At 49.4% G+C, this 17,699-nt stretch overlaps 1 protein-coding gene across 1 annotated transcript; it reads right to left on the bottom strand.

Annotated features, from left to right (window-relative positions):
• Positions 1–3,078: 3,078 nt before the first annotated feature.
• Positions 3,079–17,473, bottom strand: Gusb (glucuronidase beta). The gene is made up of 12 exons (XM_029533549.1): positions 17,041–17,473; positions 15,134–15,319; positions 14,733–14,914; positions 14,232–14,374; positions 13,767–13,954; positions 12,852–12,995; positions 12,476–12,654; positions 12,238–12,384; positions 9,519–9,603; positions 7,450–7,626; positions 4,308–4,443; positions 3,079–3,776 (listed from the first exon to the last, which is right to left on the bottom strand). The coding sequence occupies exons 1-12, from the start codon at positions 17,248–17,250 to the stop codon at positions 3,607–3,609; spliced, it is 1,947 nt and encodes a 648-aa protein (XP_029389409.1). The 5' UTR covers positions 17,251–17,473; the 3' UTR covers positions 3,079–3,606.
• Positions 17,474–17,699: the final 226 nt, after the last annotated feature.

The following is a 17,699-nucleotide window of genomic DNA, read 5'->3' as shown; positions in this document are numbered from 1 at the left end:
GATAATAGGTGTCTATGACCTGTGACGTGTGGTCCATCTAAAATATTACTCCTGCTTGGAAAGCTGAGGAAGCCTTCACGTAAGAAGGGAGTTCACCGGGAAGACTCCCTCTTTAATATAGATAGAACTCTTCTTTATCAGAGATTTAGGGTACCATTTTGCTAACTGGTAAATAAAAACATGTACATATGTAAGAATGTTTATTTGTTGCACATAACTTTTTTGGTATAAAATAAATGTAGACATTACCTGTGGATATTGTGCTGCCATCGTTCTTACTTCAGTGTGGAGTCTTCAGAAATGAAGCCGGATGAAACAAAAGTCTAAAGTCAGGGAGGACTTGAGTATCCGTGGTACTGGAACCCCTTCCCTACAGGTACTAATTGAGAGCCTTTTTTCTTAAATTTTTATTCAGATCTTTTTAGGGTCTATGTTCTTGGATTCCTGTGATTCTCAAGAGTTGGTGCCAGGGGACTTGTGGTTAAGAACGCTGGCTGTTCTAGAAGACCTGGGTTCAATTCCCAGGACCCACATGGCAGCTCATTACTTTCTACTGTCTGTAACTCCTGATCCAGAGGATCTGACTCATTCACACATGCAAGCAAAACACCAATACATGAAATATATGTTCTTTGAGAGGACCTACGGTTGACTTCCCGCACCCATGTAACATTTCCACAACCATCTGTAACTCTAGTTCCTGGGGATCTGATGCCTTCCTCTGGTCTCCACAGGAACCGGGCATGCAAATACAGTGGTGCCCAAACATACGTGCAGGCAGAACACTCAAGACATGTAAAAGGGATGGGGGCAGTGGCGGACAATAGATGTCACATAGAATGTTTTAAGATGTCTGCATAGTTTTTGAGTTTTCCATTCCTCAGTCCTCTACAGAGGTAACATCTATAAACAAGATGAGTCCTTTTGAAATCTAACTTATCCATCCTTCCCTGAATAAACGATGTGTTCTTCTGCATGAAACTTTAGGACTTGGATTGGGGAGACGGTCCTCTTAATAGCTTGCATGGGTGGATGCGGGAAGGCCCTAGGTTTGGTGTAAACTGGGAATGATAGAATCTGTGATCCCATCACGTCAGGCAGGCAGGAGGACCAAAACATCCAAGGTCAGTCCAGTGACCATGCTCTTCCAGAGGACTTGGGGTTCAATTCCCAGCATCCACGTGGTGGCTCACAAACCCTATAACTCCTGTTACAGAGGGTCTAATATGTTCTGGCCTTTATTTGCATCAGGCCAGGCACATGTGTTTCACATACACAGAAAATAAACAAAATATTTTTTAAATTATATTAAAACTAAGACACAAAACTTGGGTATTTTGAAAAATATAAGCAGTCTGTGGTGGTGACATGAAATACAGAACCCCTAAAATTTCTTCCCATTTGAACTAACAATATAGTCTCTTCTTCCCCTGCACACACACACACACACACCGTTTTTTAGACAAGAGTCCTGGAACTCACTCTAGACCAGGCTGGCCTTAAACTCAACAGAGATCCGCCTGCCTCTGCCTCCCGAGTGCTGGGATTAAAGGCAGGTGCCACCACACCCAGCTTCAACAGTTTCACGATTTTAAAGGGTCTCTAGAGAGTAAGTAGAGGTGCTCTACTTTTTGAGGGTCGAGGGAAGGAAGACTGGGAAGGGATGTGTATAGGGGCATTGAACTACTGACCCTGGGGAAAAGCTGTCTCCATCACTGCCTGTGGCTCCTTGTCTACCATCTGACTGGTCAGCTTGAAAAACCAGGATTGATCTTGGGAAGAAGAGTGAGTTAAATACCCTTGCCTCAGTGGAACCTCTAAACCAGGGAGACAGACAGATCCCCCAAAGGAAGACTTAGCAAGACAGCAGGTCATCACGCCGGAGGTACCAGACACAGCACACTAGTTTATATAGGACCCTGCCTGTTTAAAGAGGCCGATTCTAGTCAGTGACATTGGTGAAGAGCCACAAAGCTGTCCCACCTGCCGAGACTAAGCTATAGGGAAGCCTGAGGTGACAGTTTTGTCAGTGCTTGCTGACCATGCATCAGAACCCTGAGTTCAGTCCTCAGAAATCATGCTTAAAAGCTCGACTGACTGGTAGCATGTGCTTGCAGTCTCAACACAGGAGAAGTAGAGACTGCCAGAACCTCGGGGCTTGCTGGCCAGCAGCCTAGTTTACTTAGTGCCCCCACCCCCCAAATCTGAAACCCTGTCTCAAAAAAACAAGGTAGATAGCCACTGAGCTTGTTCTCTGGCCCCCACAAGCAGGCATGTGCAAGACCAGGCTGGAGTTGCAAGCTCACAAGTCAGAGACTTGGCATTTTGAATCTTTATTTATTTAAAAGATTTATTTATTATATGTACATACACTGTAGCTGTCTTCAGACACTCCATAAGAGGGCATCAGATCTCATTACGGATGGTTGTGAGCCACCATGTGGTTGCTGGGATTTGAACTCAGGACCTTCAGAAGAGCAGTCGGTGCTCTTACCTACTGAGCCATCTCACCAGCCCAGCATTTTGAATCTTAACTTTTGTCTTCTCAACCATAGAAAGCGGTCTGTCAGTCGCTGCCCTGCTTCTCTACATGTGTGACTCCCCATGGGCTGTGTGTGGCTCGTCTGTGGGAGCTTGGTTTTGAGACAGGTCTGACCTGGAACTCAGAGATCTTCTTGCTTCTGCCTCCTGAGCGCTGGATTCAAACCATGTACCACCACACCCGGCTTCTCTGTGACATTTGGTGAGTGACTCTTTCACTCTCACTGGGTCCAAGACCAACCTGTTTAGATGCTCAAGCATGGGGGGGGGGGGTCGTCCCAGGGCAGTGAACAATCTGTCACATAGCACTTTAAAACAAATTTGTTGTGTAGTGGTAGTGGTGGTGGCAAACACCTTTAATCCCAGCACTTGGGAGGCGGAGCCAGGTAGATCTCTGATTTTTGAGGCCAGTGTTTCTACAGAATAAGTTCCAGAGCAGCCAGGGCTACACAGATAAACCCTGCCTCAAACAACGACAATAGTAACAAAAGAATGAAAATTTTTTTTTTTTTTAGATTTATTTTTATTTTACATGGATGACCCTTTTCCCCCACATGTAGATCCATACACCACATACATGTGGTACCCACAGGGGCCAAAAGGGCATTTGGATCACCTGGGAAATGGAGTAACAGCTCATACATAGTTAGCCACCATGTGGGGGCTAGGAATTGAATCTGGGACCTCCAGTAGAGCGGTCAGTGCTCTTAAATTGTGAGCCAGCCATCCCTCCAGCCTCTCACCGATACTTCTTACTTTAGTGAGAATGTTCACACAGCTGGCTTTCAAGAGTGCACAGAGCCAAGGCCAAAAAAAAAAAAAAACCTAACAGAAATGATCTTGGACACTTCTCAGCAGGACATATTCCTGAGCCTAAGGCACTGTAAGTCGTTATCCCCCACGGAAGAAAAGCTTTGATGTCACTTCTAAAGTCCCCCTTGTATCAGTTCACAAAATCCCAAGTAGAAACACTCGTGTCAGGAAGTGTCTGGGGACACCTGCTCTGCTGAGGGAATATCTTTCACTTCATCAGGCCAAGTCTGCAGCGGTGAGGTAGCTGTCGCTTTAGAACGTAAAAGGTCTGCTCCCGAAACACTGGGGCCTTGGCACTGAACCGGGACCTCTGGTGTCATTGGCAATCCTCCAGTATCGCTCTCGCAAAATAAAGGCCGAAGATTTGGGCTGTCTCTGGCGAGTGAAGATCCCCTTCTTGTTTCCTATTACTCTCTGTGGTGCTAAAACCAAACCAAGGAGGGCTGATAAGATGGCTCAGAAAGTAAAGATTCTTGCTATGAAACCTACTCACCCCAAAGTTCAATCGCAGGCACCCGCGTGGTGGAGGAAGCAAGCAGACTCTCCCCTAAGTTGTCTAACCTTTACCTACATGCTATGGCATGCGCACACACATACTTGACTCCCTGACCCCTGACTCAATAAAAATGTAATAACGTTTAAAAATCTATAGAGGCACACACATTTAATTCTAGCACCAAGAGGCAGAGGCAATTGGATTACTGTGAGTTCCAGGCCAAACTGGTCTACAGGCCAGCCAGGGTTGCATAGTGAGATGCCCACCAAAAGCTGGGGGAGGGACGTACAACCCAGCCTGAAGTCTACTTTTCTCATTTTAACCACTGTGAACTAGACCAAAGCAAGTACTTCACTACCTAAGCCATCTCCCCAGACCCATTTCTAGGATTCTTATAAATGCCCAAGACGGGAAAACGCCGACCTGAGACCAATCCGTAAGCTGAACAGACACTCACATTGGTTCGTCATGAAGTCAGCGAAATTCCAGATGAGCTCTCCGACCACGTATTCTTTCCGTTTCTGATCCAGAACTGAATGATAATTCTCTAGAAGAGCCTTCTGGTACTCCTCACTGAACATACGAGGCGGGTCCTGGGATTCCACACAAAAGGAATATCAGAACTGGGCCTGACAGGAGCTCTGTTTGACCACCACTGAAAGATCTGTCCTGATGCGGGGCTGTACTAACCACAGGACTCAACTGATGCTGGCTCAGGAACCCTGATGTCTGATGTCAGCTAGCATTAAAGAAACTTTAAAGGACACGCCTGGCTGTAATGGCATATGCCATTAATCTGGAGAGGCAGGAGGAGCTCTTGAGTTTGAGGCCAGCCTGGTCTACAGAACGAGTTCTGGGACAGCCTGGGCTGCACAGAGAATCCCTGTCTTGGGGAGGGGGTCATCAAGGTGGCCCATGTCTTCAATCTCAGAACTCACCCAAGAGGTCGACACAAAAAGGATCAAGAGTTCAAGACCAACTAGGGCTACACTATGAGACTCTGTCTTAAAAGCAAGCTCTGAAAGCGTAGAAACCTATAGGGTGGTGGTGACACACATCTTTCATCTCAGCACTCAGGAGGCAGAGGCAGGAGGATTTCTGTGAGTTCGAGGCCAGCCTGGTCTACAGATCAAGTGCCAAGACAGCCAGGGCTATCACAGAGGAGCCCTGCCTGGAAAACCAAGCAAGGAAGTAAAAACGTTAATTAGTAAATGTGTGTTTGTCATCTCTCTTTTCATTTGCCTGTGTTGGGACGCAGGTGATCCTTAATTTTATGCTACCTTAATCGAGTGAGGGTCTCTTGCTATTTCAGCAAGCCTGGTAAGACATTTTGCTCTGGGGATCCCATCTCCTCCTCCAGGGCACTGGGGTTATAGGAATGCTGCCACACCAGCCTGGTACCTAGCTGGGTGGTAACGCTCTGAATTTTGTTTCTCACATTCACAGAACAAGCACGCTCCCTTCTAAAGGCACAGTCCTCCAGCTGTTCTTAAAGCTGAAAGTACTCTGGGAGGAAAACTACGTTTACCTCAACTCTAGAGAAGTTTGGGCAGGGGTGTGCGGGGGTGGGGAGAATTTCTTTCAAGATAGGATCTTACCACATAGCCTGGATGTAACCCAGACTGGCCTCATCCAGACTTAACTCCTGTGTGTGGAACTAGGACTGACTTTTGTTGGGGCTGGAGAGATGGCTTGGTGGTTAAGAGCAGTATCTGTCCTTCCAATGGATCCAGGTTCAATTCCCACCACCCACATGGTAGCTCACGACTGTCTGCCACTCCAGTTCCAGGGAATCATCTGACCCCCTCACACTAACATATATGCAGGCAAACACACTAATGTGCATACATACATAGATACATGCATTCATACATACATACATACATACATTAAAAACAAATTAAAAAGAGGGTATGCTGTCCTCACAGAGGACCCAGGTTCAGTTCCCAGCACCTGAGATGACTGACAATCACTTGGGATTCCAGTTCCAAGGGAGTCTGACACCTCTAGCTTCAGTGGGTACCCAGATACACGCACATATCCAGACAGACACACAGACATACACAGAATGAATTTTTTTTTTTTTTTTTTTTTTTTTGGATTTTCGAGACAAGGGTTTCTCTGTATAGCCCTGGCTGGCCTGGAACTCACTCTGTAGACCAGGCTGGCCTCGAACTCAGAAATCCTCCTGCCTCTGCCTCCCGAGTGCTGGGATTAAAGGCGTGTGCCACCACGCCCGGCTACATAATGAAATTCTGAAAATTCTTAAAATTCTTGTGTATGATGTAGGTACACATGTGTATGAATATGAATGGGTATATGCTTGTAGAAGTCTTCAACTTCCTCTTCATTTGAGATAAGGTCTCTTGCTCACCACTGTGTGTACACCACGTGACTGGCCTGAGTGCTAACGGATCCTCCTGTCTCTAAGTCTCATCCTTCAGTAGGACAACGGGGTTACAGATGTGTGCCACCATACCCGGCATTATGTGTGTGTGTGGGGGGGAGGGGGCGTTGAACTCAGCTTGTGTAGCAAGTGCTTTTTCTGTGTCATCTCACGGAGTCTAGGCTGTCCTGCAACTCAACTGCCTCCACCCAAGCGGCAGTACAGACACAGGCCACTTTACCCATCATACTTTTAAATGGAAATAGTCCCATACCCACACTAATACAGTAGTTTGCAAGCCACATGTGGCTATCTAAATTAAGATAACACTATATCAATTCAGTCAGTCATATTGCCCACATTTCAAGTCCCCTGTAGCTGTTTCCTGGCTGGTTGCTATCATTCCGGGGAGGACAGATAGAGACATTTCCATCACTGCCAAGGATCTACCAACACCTGTCTCGATGTAGGAAGAATCTTTTTTGGTTTGTTTTGAGACAGGATTTTCTGTATCCGAGACTAGCCTCAAACTCATTACGTAGGCAAGGATGACCCTAAACTCCTGATTCTCCAGGGCTAGTACTATATAGGGATGCATTACCACAGCTGGGTTAGGTAGTGCTGGGGTGGGATAGAGAGCTTTATGCATGGTATACAAACACCCTGGCAACTGAGTTACCCTCTCCCAGGCTGAGAAATGCTTTTAATAAAGATATGTGTGTTTTTTTTAAATTGTACGTCTGTGTGCACTACAGTCCTGCAGGTACCCATGGATGCCAAAAAAGGGCATCAGATCCTCTGGAACTGGAGTGACAGGCAGTTTTAAAGTACCCGGTGTGGGTGCTGGGAACCAGACTGAGGTCCACCAGAAAGACAGCAGGCATTAACCACTGAGCCCACTCTCAGGTGCAGAGGGACGCCTGTCACCTCAACCCTCCAGAGGCTAAGGGAGATTGTGAATCTGAGGCCCGCCTAGGCATCGAACAGAGGTTTTCTTAGGAAAAAGGAAACGTAGAACAAAAATATGCAGGTGTTTGTGTGTGTGTGTGTGTGGGGGGGGTGCTGTGTGGAAACACAGCTAAGAATGGGCTGTCTCTGGGATGTGCGGGAGCCAAACAGAGGCCTGCGTGCAGCGGCTTAGGGAGGTGCCTAGGCGCAGAGGCTGGGTCACTGGCAGGGAAATCGCAGAGGTAAGTGACAATAAACCATTTACCTCGTGAATCCCTGAGATTGTGTCTGCTCCATACTCGCTCTGGATAATCGGCTTCTGGTGCGTCTTATACCAGTTCTCAAACTGGCTATTCAGCTGTAGCTGAATCACCTCCAAATGCCCAAAGTCATGATACCAGGAGAAGTAGCTGTTTACACAGATCACATCCACGTATGGGGCCTAAGACGAGAGTGGTCAAGTGAGTTTACCCCTCACACACTGAGGTCAGAATAGTCAAGGTCAGAATAGAATGCAGATGACACAGGTTAGCCCACCACACGCAGGAAATAAAGTCAAGACCAGGCCCAAACGGGGCTAATATATAATACTAGGGCTAAGACTGCTGACTGGGTCATGACTGGAAGCAAAGCCACCATTTATCCAGCCCCTGACCTTGTTGGATTTCACTTCATTCTAGTCCTGTTCCTGGTCTCCTGTGGCCTCGCCTGGGGATGTGATCCAACAGGGAGAGTGGGTAAGTTTTTCTCTTCAGAGTTCAGACTAGACTTATATATAGGCCAAACTGGCCTTAAACTTCTATGTGTCCAAGGCTGGCCTTGAACTAATGACCCTCTACCTCCCAAGGGCTAGGGATCACAAGTGTGCACTGCTCACACCTACCTTTCTGCCTCCCTGGGGACCCAAGTCCAGGGTTTTGGGAATTCGAGGCAAACACTCATCAATTGAGCTACATCTCCTGGTCTTTAATTTAGGGCCAGGCACTGGGGGGTGGGGTGAGGTGGGAGTGGGGTGGGAGTGTGCAAGCCAAGGGCTTGCATGTGCTGAGCACGGGTTGTACCACTGAGCCATGTCTCCAGTCTCCTCTGCTCTAGAATTGAGAAGGCAGTGCTGTGAATGGCTAGATTTCTTCCCAGGCACTGGTGGGGTGTCCACGGGATAGGGATAGGTATGGTCTAAACAGCATTAAAGAGTTCTGAGTCTATGGAGCTGGAGAGATGACTCTGTGGTTAAGAGCACTGGCTGTTCTTCCAGGTTCAATCTGCGGCTTGCAGCAGTCAGTCGACCCCTCATACATGCAGGCAAAACACCAATGCACATAAAATTTAAAAAAAAAAAAAAAAAAAAAAAGTTACGTGTCTAGCTAGCTGGCCAAACGTGTCACCCAAGCATGTATCTCTAGAAACAATGCTCAACTTCAAACTTGGAACCATGAGGTCTTTCCAAAAGACCACAGAGCCTCTCCAGGCTGTGCTGGCGGGAAGATGCAAGCAGCAGAGAGCGGTAGAGGATCAAGTAGCGTCACTTTGTAAAGCGGCCAGGCATGGGGCGCCCAGCAAAGCCTTCTGAGTCCACACGGCAGTTAGGGCGAGCACAAAGGTGGCCAGGCTAGGGCACCTGGGCCTCACTGCAACCTCTGCTTCTTTGAAGGTTGGGTTCTAGAGAGAGAGAAGCCAGGGCTAACAAGGACTCTGTTGTTATTTTAACTAGTTAGCTATTTTAACTAGTTAACTATTTTTGTTTGTTTGTTTTTGTTTTGTTTTTTTCCAGACAAGGTTTCTCTGTGTAGCCCTGGCTGTCCTGGAGCTCACTTTGTAGACCAGGCTGGCCTCGAACTTAGAAATCCGCCTGCCTCTGCCTCCCGAGTGCTAGGATTAAAGGCGTGCGCCACCACGCCTTGCGACTAGTTAACTATTTTAACTATTATTTTTGAACTATTTTAAGAAAATTTATAAGTGGCTGTTTCCCCTTTTATATGTGCATCAGGAGGTGTCAGGTCCCCTGGGGACAGATGGCTATGAGCCACCATCATGTGGGGACTGGGAATCATACTCTGGCCCTCTGTAAGAGCAACAAGTACTCTTTGACTACCAGACCTTTTCTCTTGTCAGGGTTAAACAAGTACATTGCCCCGGATCCAGCCCAGCCTCCTTGGGGTTAGAAGCCACACTGCCTAAAGCCGTGTGAGTTAACAGGAAGTTAGTCCCTTTAACCCAGAAACCCACTCATGAAACGGCTGGACTGGCCACTGCTGCTTAGCTGGTAGTAAGCACAAGCCTAAAGACCACGCAGAGGCGTGGAGTGTGGAGACCACCCCCCCACTCCAGGCTCACCCCCAGGTCTGCATCATATTTGGCGTTGCTCACAAAGGTCACAGGACGGGTGGGGTCCAGGGCTTTGGTGTGGGTGATCAGCGTCCTGTCCATGGAAGGCAGAAGATGGGCTCGTCAATCTGGGAAAGGGCTCTCAGACACACCTGCCTCTCTCCCTTTCCTTCCCGTCTTCCCCATCAGTGGTGGCTCACAGCTAACACTGTGGCCGCCTGAAGCCAGAAGAGCAGAGATGAATACAAACTGAAATGGCGAGAGGCGGCAGCTGCAATAAAGGGGGTGTGGCTACCTGTAAGGCCATGGGTGGAGGTGCTTGATTTAAATTAAGAGTCAGGGAAGCCTCTTGAAGGAATGGCGTTAGTGTTGAATTAACAATTGAGCCAGGAGGAATGGAGAGAGGACCCAATAGAATGGCTAGTCTAGGGTCAGAGTTTGGTTCCTGGGACAGATCACCATTGAAGACTTTTTTTTTTTTTTTTTTTTTTTTTTGGTTTTTCAAGACAGGGTTTCTCTGTCTAGCCCTAGCTGTCCTGGAACTCACTCTGTAGACCAGGCTGGCCTCAAACTCAGAAATCTGCCTGCCTCTGTCTCCCAAGTGCTGGGATTAAAGGCGTGCACCACCACGCCCGGCCTTTTACATCTTTTTGATCGTTACTCTTCTTATATGAAGGCTGTGTACTGCCCCTTAGATGTAAGTCCTGAACCCACCCTCTCAAAACAGCTCCACATTAGCAAAAGCCATTCTGGGGTACGCCAGCCTGCCCAGTCCTGCCTTCATTCCCGCTGTCGCTTAATGTCATCTTCCTCACCATCTCAAGAAGTCTGGGAGCTCAAAATACGTGGAGTCGGGATGCAGCCACAGCATGGAGAACAAGGTGTTCTCAACCTATGGTTGGAGACTCCTCTGGCAAACCTCTATCTCCAAAAATATTTACGTTAGGAATCGTAACAGCAAAATTCTAGTTACGATGGAGCACCAAAAAATACTTTTATGGTTGGGGGGGGTGGTGTCACCACAACATGAGGAACTGTATTTAAGGGCCGAGGTGTTAGGAAGGCTCAGAACAGCTGATTAAGAAGCTTCGGTTGCCTCTGTGTGACAAGCAGTAGGATTCATCCCGAAGCCTGTGACAATCTCATGACAGATGAAGGACTGTGGCTGAAGACGGAGCTCGATGGGAGAGCACCGGCCTAGCACACACAGCCAAGGCCCTGGACTGGATCCCCAGCACCAGAAAATACGTTTAAAACATTTTGTCTCATTAGTTCCCGTTGGGGCTGGAGAGATGGCTCAGCGCTTAAGGGCAGCTGACAGCTCTCCCTAGAGGTTCTGAGTTTACTTCCCAGCAACTACGTGATGGCTGACGACCATCTGTAACAGAGTCCGATGCCCTCTTTGGGTGTGTCTGAAAAAAGACACACTGTTCTCACATTCATTAAATAAATAAATTCATTCAATCCATCAATCAATCTCCTTTTTTTTTTTTTTTAGTTCCCTTTTTTATGGTGCTGGAGAGAGAACCCAGTGGTTGCGCTTCCAGAGAGGACTTGGGCTCCATCTCTAGCACCCGCGTGGTAGGTTACAGCAGCTCTACCTTCAGTTCTTGGGGATCTGATGCCTTCAGGCCTCTGAAGACAATAAGCCCACATGTGGTACAGACATACATGCAGGCAAAATAGCTACGCACATAAATATTTTCAAGTCCCACTGACGTTCACCTGCCTGTGTGAATCGGTTTTATATATGTGAACCCAAAGCATCGCAAAGTGGTTTCCCATAGTTTTAGCATGTGTTTCCATCTAGCATGAATGAATGCATGCATGAATGAATGACTGACTGCCAGGTGTGAGAGAGCTCACTGCAATCCTAGCACTGAGTAGGAGGCAGAGCCAGGAGGAATAGGAATTCAAGGCCAGCCTTAGCTATGTAGCAAACTTGAGACCAGCCTGTGCTATTTGATTGAGATCTTGTCCGGAAAATAACAGAAAGGAGGAGCCAGAGCAGTGACCCGGCCCTTAGCGCCAAGCCCAGTGATCGGAGTTCAAGCCCGGGGACTTCCATGGTAGAAGGAGAGGGCCGGTTCCTATAAGCTGTCCTCTGATCTCCACCTGTGTGCCATGGCACACACAGAAATAAATTAAAAATCAATCTCAAAAAAAAAAAAAATCCACTTGGTGGATCATGCACGTAATCCCAGCGCTCAGAAGTTGGGGCCAAAGGGATCGGTGCCAGTTTGAGGCCAGCCAGGGAAACCCAGCAAGACCCTGACTCAAAAATAAATTTAATAAAATGACAGAAAATCCCAAGTTCTGCCGGGTGGTGGCAACACATGGCTTTCATCAGAGCCATAGGAAGGCAGAGGCAGGCGGATCTCTGTGGGTTCCAGGCCAGCCTGGTCTACAGAGTGAGTTCCAGGACAGCTAGGGCTACACAGAGAGATCCTGTCTTGAACAAAACAAAACAAAACTCCACAGTTGTGTAAATCAAAGGGAACTCTGGATTTCATTTCAAATATGATCAAGAGGGTCAATGGGTAGAAAACCCACAATTTTGGTGGGTTGATTTGGGTCTCCAGAAATGATGAAGGGGATACTCACATCACAGCACCTGTTCACCTAATTATGGTTGCCTTCCATGGTCCCGGCTGCCTACAGAGGCTGAGCCAGGCCAAAGGACTAAGGCCAGAGGCCCGACTCAGCCCAGGGAAGAAAGAGCACTCACTTGAAGTAATATTCGGCAGGTTTCAGAGCAGAAAAAGGCTCATTGGCCACAGACCACATCACAACCGCAGGGTGATTTTTGTCCCGGCGTACCAGCTCTTCCATCACCTCTAGGTGGTGCCGAAGAGACTCGTTGCCAAAATTCTGACTGTGGAGGCAGAGAGGAAAGGGTCACCAAAGGCTCGAAGACAAGGTAGGGAAGCTGGGCAGCATAGACGGGTGAGGGGACGGGCACTCACGGTAGCACAATGCCCACACCGGGACACTCATCGATGACCACAATCCCATATCGGTCACAGAGCTGAAGTACCTCCTCTGCGTAAGGATAGTGGCTGGTACGAAAGGAATTTGCCCCGAGCCAACGGAGTAGGTTGAAATCCTTTACCAGCAGCGGCCAGTCGAAGCCTTTCCCTCGGATCTAGGAGACAGCAGGGCTGCGTGACCTCTACGCTTGTGACTGGAGAGTTCGCACTTTCTTCTAAAGCAGGCCCCTGGACTCACCCCGTCCACCCTATATAGGCTCACCACAAACCACAACACACTATGCTGTCCCCAGGGAAAGAGCTATCAGTGACTCCCAACATGCCACACAAGGATGCCACAGCTCCAACTCACATCTGAATCTTCGTGCTTGTTGACGCCGTGGAAATAGAAGGGCTTCCCGTTTATGAGGAACTTGCTCTTTGTGACAGCCACTGTTCGAATCCCGACAGGGAGGGTGTAGAAGTCAGTCACAGACTCAGTTGTTGTCACCTTCACCTAAGAGAGCCGATGTGGCAGGCATGAACATCCAGGTGGACTTGCCCCACACCACTGGAGCTTTTTTTTTTTTTTTTTCAATAGAGTCTCATGTAGCTCAGGCTGACCTCACTTGTAGCTAAGGATGACCTTGAACTCCTGATTCTCCTGCCTGTCCCTCCCAAGTGCTAAGATTACAAGCAAACATCTCTCTGCTATTTGGTTTTGGTTTTTGTTTGTTTAGGGGGTTGTTTTGTTTTGTTCTTCAAAACAGGGTTTCTTTGTGTAGCCCTAGCTGTCCTGGAACTCCATAGACAAGGCTGGCTCCAACTTATAGAGATCCACCTGCCTCGGCTCCCAAATTCTGGGATTAAAGGTATGCACCACCACAGCCCGGCTGGTTTGGGGTTTTGTTCTGTTGGGAGGTGGGGGATGGAGGGACACACTGATTGTTTGAGACAGGGTCTCACTATGTAGCTCTGGCTGTCTTAGAATTCCCTAGGGAGACCAGGCTGGCCTCAGCTACTGCTCATTTGATCCTGTTTTCCAATACCCCCGGGCGGGGCCTACGTATCCCACAAGCCTGCACTTGAGATGCAGAAATGACAGTCTCTGTCTTTAACCAGAACATGATCTCAGGGCCTTCACAATTCACAGCTGGACTCTCCCACAAAATGACTGAAAAATCCAGAAATCTCAGACAGTACCCACTTAGCCACCCGTCCTGGATGCCTGCTGTCACCAGGTGGCAGCAAAGGACCTTCCTTAGCCCAAGTCCCAGATCACCATTACCTCCAAGGAATATAGGTAGGCTGGATGCTCATGCATCAGGTAAGGCCACCAGAGGTTGGCACTGGGCACCCGAAGTTGACCCTGGTTCCCTGTTCCATGGGCCACGATTTTGCCATCCTCATCCAAAAGGTGCACTTCTAGCTGGAAATGTTCACTGCCCTGCACAGAAATCCTGTAGTTCACCAGCCCTGTGGGACAGTAGGGAGGAGATAAGTGACCCAATATCTTGAGTGATGTCACTTTAGACAAGGTTCCCATTTCTCATTGGTCCTCACTTCCTGGCAAAGGGAGATCCACCAGAAAGGTGTCAGCTTGGGCAGTCTGAGTCTTATCTTCTGAGGCTAATGAGGCAGGGGAGGGCTAAAAGACGCTTGGAGCCTTTTTCTCCTTAGGGAGTTTTCCTCTTGGGAATTGAGATAAAAATGGACCCAGCCTAGCACAGAGCCTCCCGCCAGGATGCCTCACCGATGTCTTGCTCCACATTAGTGATCACAGTGATATCATCCACGTAAGTGGTAGGGGTGGTGTAGAGGACGACAGACCGATGCAGTCCCGCATAGTTGAAGAAGTCAAAGTTTGTGTCCTGGACAAAGTAACCCTTGGGATACCTAGGGTGGGAAAACAAAGGTCCATTGTCTGGCTATTTAAATCCGCCTTCTCTCTCTCTCTCTCTCTCTCTCTCTCTCTCTCTCTCTCTCTCTCTCTCTGTGTGTGTGTGTGTGTGTGTGTGTGTGTGTGTGTGTGAGACAGCGCACATGTGAAGATCAGAAGCCAACCTCAGACACTGGTTCTTGCCTTCTACCCCTAGACAGGATCTCTTGATCTAGCTGGCCTGAGAACTTCCAGCAATCACTCTCCCTCCCTCCGCCCCCGGTCTCCTCATCAGATCCAGGGCTAGAGCCATTCTCCCTATGGGGAAGGAAGTCCGCTGGGCGGGTGGGGGGGGGGAGAAAGGATGCTGCTCACATGGAGGTGTCAGTCTTGTAGATGATGGTCCCTGGCGGAAGTGTATGAGGGGTCAGTGTGTTGTTGATGGCGATCGTGATCCGGCAGGTGGTCAGGGGCCCACTCTGGACCAGCTTGCTAATGTCAGCCTCAAAGGGGAGGTGACCTCCCTCATGTTCCACCACATGAATCCCATTCACCCACTGCAGACACAAGGAGAGATGAGCAGAGGGTAAATGGCCACAGGGCTCTGTTGTCTGTCTCGGGCACCCCCTTCCAGAAGAGGGCCCCCCGTCATCAGCCACATGGAAGAATGGTGTTCTGATGGGGACCACGAAGCAACCCTTCTCCAACCCATGGCACAGAGCCCTTCTCGACAGCCCAGACTGCCTCCCCACCAGCCAACCTCTCCCTACACTGACCACAACTGCATAATAATGGGCACTGTTGATCCTCAACACCACTCTCGTGTCAGTGTCTTGGGTCCATCGCCGTGGCAGGATTGCTTCCCGTTCATACCACACCCAGCCAATAAAGTCCCGAAGCGCTGCTTCTTGGGTGATGTCATTGAAACTGGAAGGGACAGGCATGTCCAAGATTGGGCCCGACTAGGGAAAGAAGAAGTGGAGTCACACGCTGGGGGTGTAGCTCAGCTGGTAGAGCCCTGGCCTACCGTGGATGAAATCCTGTGTTCCGACTCCAGCGCTGCATAAGCCAATCATGGCGGTGTGCACCAGTAATCCTAGCATATGAAAAGTGCAACCAGGAAGATAGACATTTAAGGTCATTTCCTGGCTATCCTCTGCTACATTGTATATCTGAGGCTGACCTGAGGATACAGGAGACTCTGGCTAAAGAGAAGGATCCTGTCTCTTCTTCATGACTGCGCCCCCAGCACCCTAGAGAAGCATAGGGGACACAGAGGAGGGGCTCTGTATAATACTGGCTGTATCCACAAGTGAAGTGCAGGACAGTTGATGGAAAAAGACTGTTCAAACCAAGTTCTTTCTCAGGGCAGATTGGTTCCAGGACCAAGATTTCCATGGAAAGGTTGAGCGCAAGGGCCACAGGCCAGTCGAAAACAGGAAAGACCAGACCCTGACAATAAAAGGGGGGTGACCATTTGCCACAAGGAGGAAGGCCAAGAGCAGGGAACAAGGGCCCTTGAGGAAACAGAGAAGGCTGGCGTTGGCAATGTCCCCTCCTTACTTCCTCTTTTGCTGAATGCTGGGTAGTGCAGTTGAAAACTGAGAGTCTAAGCCAGGTGTGGTGGCTCATCACTTGTAACTCTAGCAACCTGGGAGGCTAAGGTAAGTCACACTGCTATGAGTCGGAGGCTAATGTGGGGCGCTGTCTCAAACACACACACACACACACACACACACACACACACACACACACACACACATGCGCGCGTGCTGTTGGTGAGATGACTCGGTGGGTTAAAGGCACCAGCCACTAAGCCTGATGACTTGAGTTACATCCCTGGTGACCTAGGAGAGACCAGACTCCAGCAAGTTATTCTCTGACCTCCACACGTACCCGTGTAGCACACGGGTGCCCCCCACCCCACACATAATGGTTACACATTTTAAACGAAGAGAGAGAAGAGACTGAGGAAAGGGAGGAAAGAGCCAAATAGGAAATGAGGTAGGATGAAAGAATGAATGAATCTGAGAAGGGAGGAGACTGTGAGCACACAGGTTTGCTTCAACCTGCTTCTGCGCCAACCCTACCTAGGTAGGAAGGGAGAGAAGGGAGGGGGTCCTCTGCTAGATCTGTGCAAAGTCCCGTCCTCTATCTGCTCCCCCCTCCTCTATCCCCGCCCCCAAATCGCTATGGTGGGTAGCATCTCCCAGGGTTCTGCTTTTCACTCGCTGGGAAAGAGCATGGGAGGTATGTGCACCGGGATGCAGGAGGCATGTGCACAAACATCCCCTACAACACTCGGGAAAGTGAAAGTGGGGAAGCAAGAGATTCACCCGGATATCCAGGCTCAGGAGACACAGCCTCAAAACATAAACAAAAGGCTCAGAAGTGACAAGCACGCACAGGGCCCTGGGTTCAAGTCCCAGCACTATGAAGTAAAATTAAAAGCTTTAAAAAAAAAAAAAATCCATTGCCTGGGGCAGCGCCAGACTAGCAGAAGTCATGCGGTTCTCAAGCATGCCAGGTTCCTCTTCCTGCTCTGGCCGCTCCCCTCCGCGGCCTGCAAACCCGTATTAACCTCCTTTAGGTGAGCACAAGGGGATCTCCAGGTACAGACACCCCTCCGCCCATCCCCTGACTCCTGGAAGCTTCCAGACCCCGGGTCCCAGGGAGCGCGCACCTCCCGCAGCGGCTGCCGGTACCATTGCTGCTCGAAGCCCTGCAGCCGATTGTTCGAGAGATCGGCGCGGAAGTGCCACAGTCCGTCCAGCGCCTTGAGCTCCCTCGACGGGCTCTCCTTGGGGAACAGCATCCCGCCCTTCAGAGCCAGCGCGCAGCTGCACAGCAGCTGGCCCAGCGCGACCCAACACGCACTCCACTTTAGGGACATGCTGGTCAGGCTGCCCACCGGCCAGCGGCTGGGCCTTTTAGCCTCGCTCTCCCTGGGAGGGCAGAGGCGGGACCTGGGAGAGTCACATGTTCTCGAGAGAAGCCGCCTGCGCCAACTTGGTTGAGGGCAAGCGCTTGTACAGCAGCTGGCCCGAGGCTAGACTCTGCAGAAAGAGGAAGCCCCAAAGGCTTGAAGTCCTGGATCGTCTTCCCATTTGCCTGACGTCAGCCGCTGCCTACCTCACATCTATTAACATCTCCCCCTCCTCCCCTCACTCTCAGGGGCTTGACTCTCGGGACCACTAGGCTAAGGTCTGAAAGAAGCCTTGAAGTCCCTGACCCCACTATTTCTTCACAACTCCTGTGAAAGGATGAGAGTTCAAAAGAGACACTGAGAAGGATTTGGGGAGTTTATTAAAGACGTTATTAAAGCCTGGAAAGGACGCGCAG

Source organism: Mus pahari, chromosome 23 (assembly GCF_900095145.1).
Source record: "Mus pahari chromosome 23, PAHARI_EIJ_v1.1, whole genome shotgun sequence".
In the NCBI taxonomy this organism is placed as follows: Eukaryota; Metazoa; Chordata; class Mammalia; order Rodentia; family Muridae; genus Mus; species Mus pahari.
Note: the sequence above shows the minus strand (reverse complement) of the source record. Positions and strands in the feature narration are given on the sequence as shown.

What these genes read in the sequence shown, in the direction of transcription:
- Gusb (XM_029533549.1), bottom strand. Translation starts at nt 17,250, where the DNA reads ATGTCCCTAAAGTGGAGTGCGTGTTGGGTCGCGCTGGGCCAGCTGCTG. An exon ending in CCCATTATTATGCAGTTGTG is followed by an intron (nt 14,915 to 15,133) that starts GTCAGTGTAGGG and finishes TTGTGTCTGCAG; the next exon opens with TGGGTGAATGGGATTCATGT. An exon ending in GGTGTGGGCATTGTGCTACC is followed by an intron (nt 12,385 to 12,475) that starts GTGAGTGCCCGT and finishes CTGCCTCCACAG; the next exon opens with TCAGAATTTTGGCAACGAGT.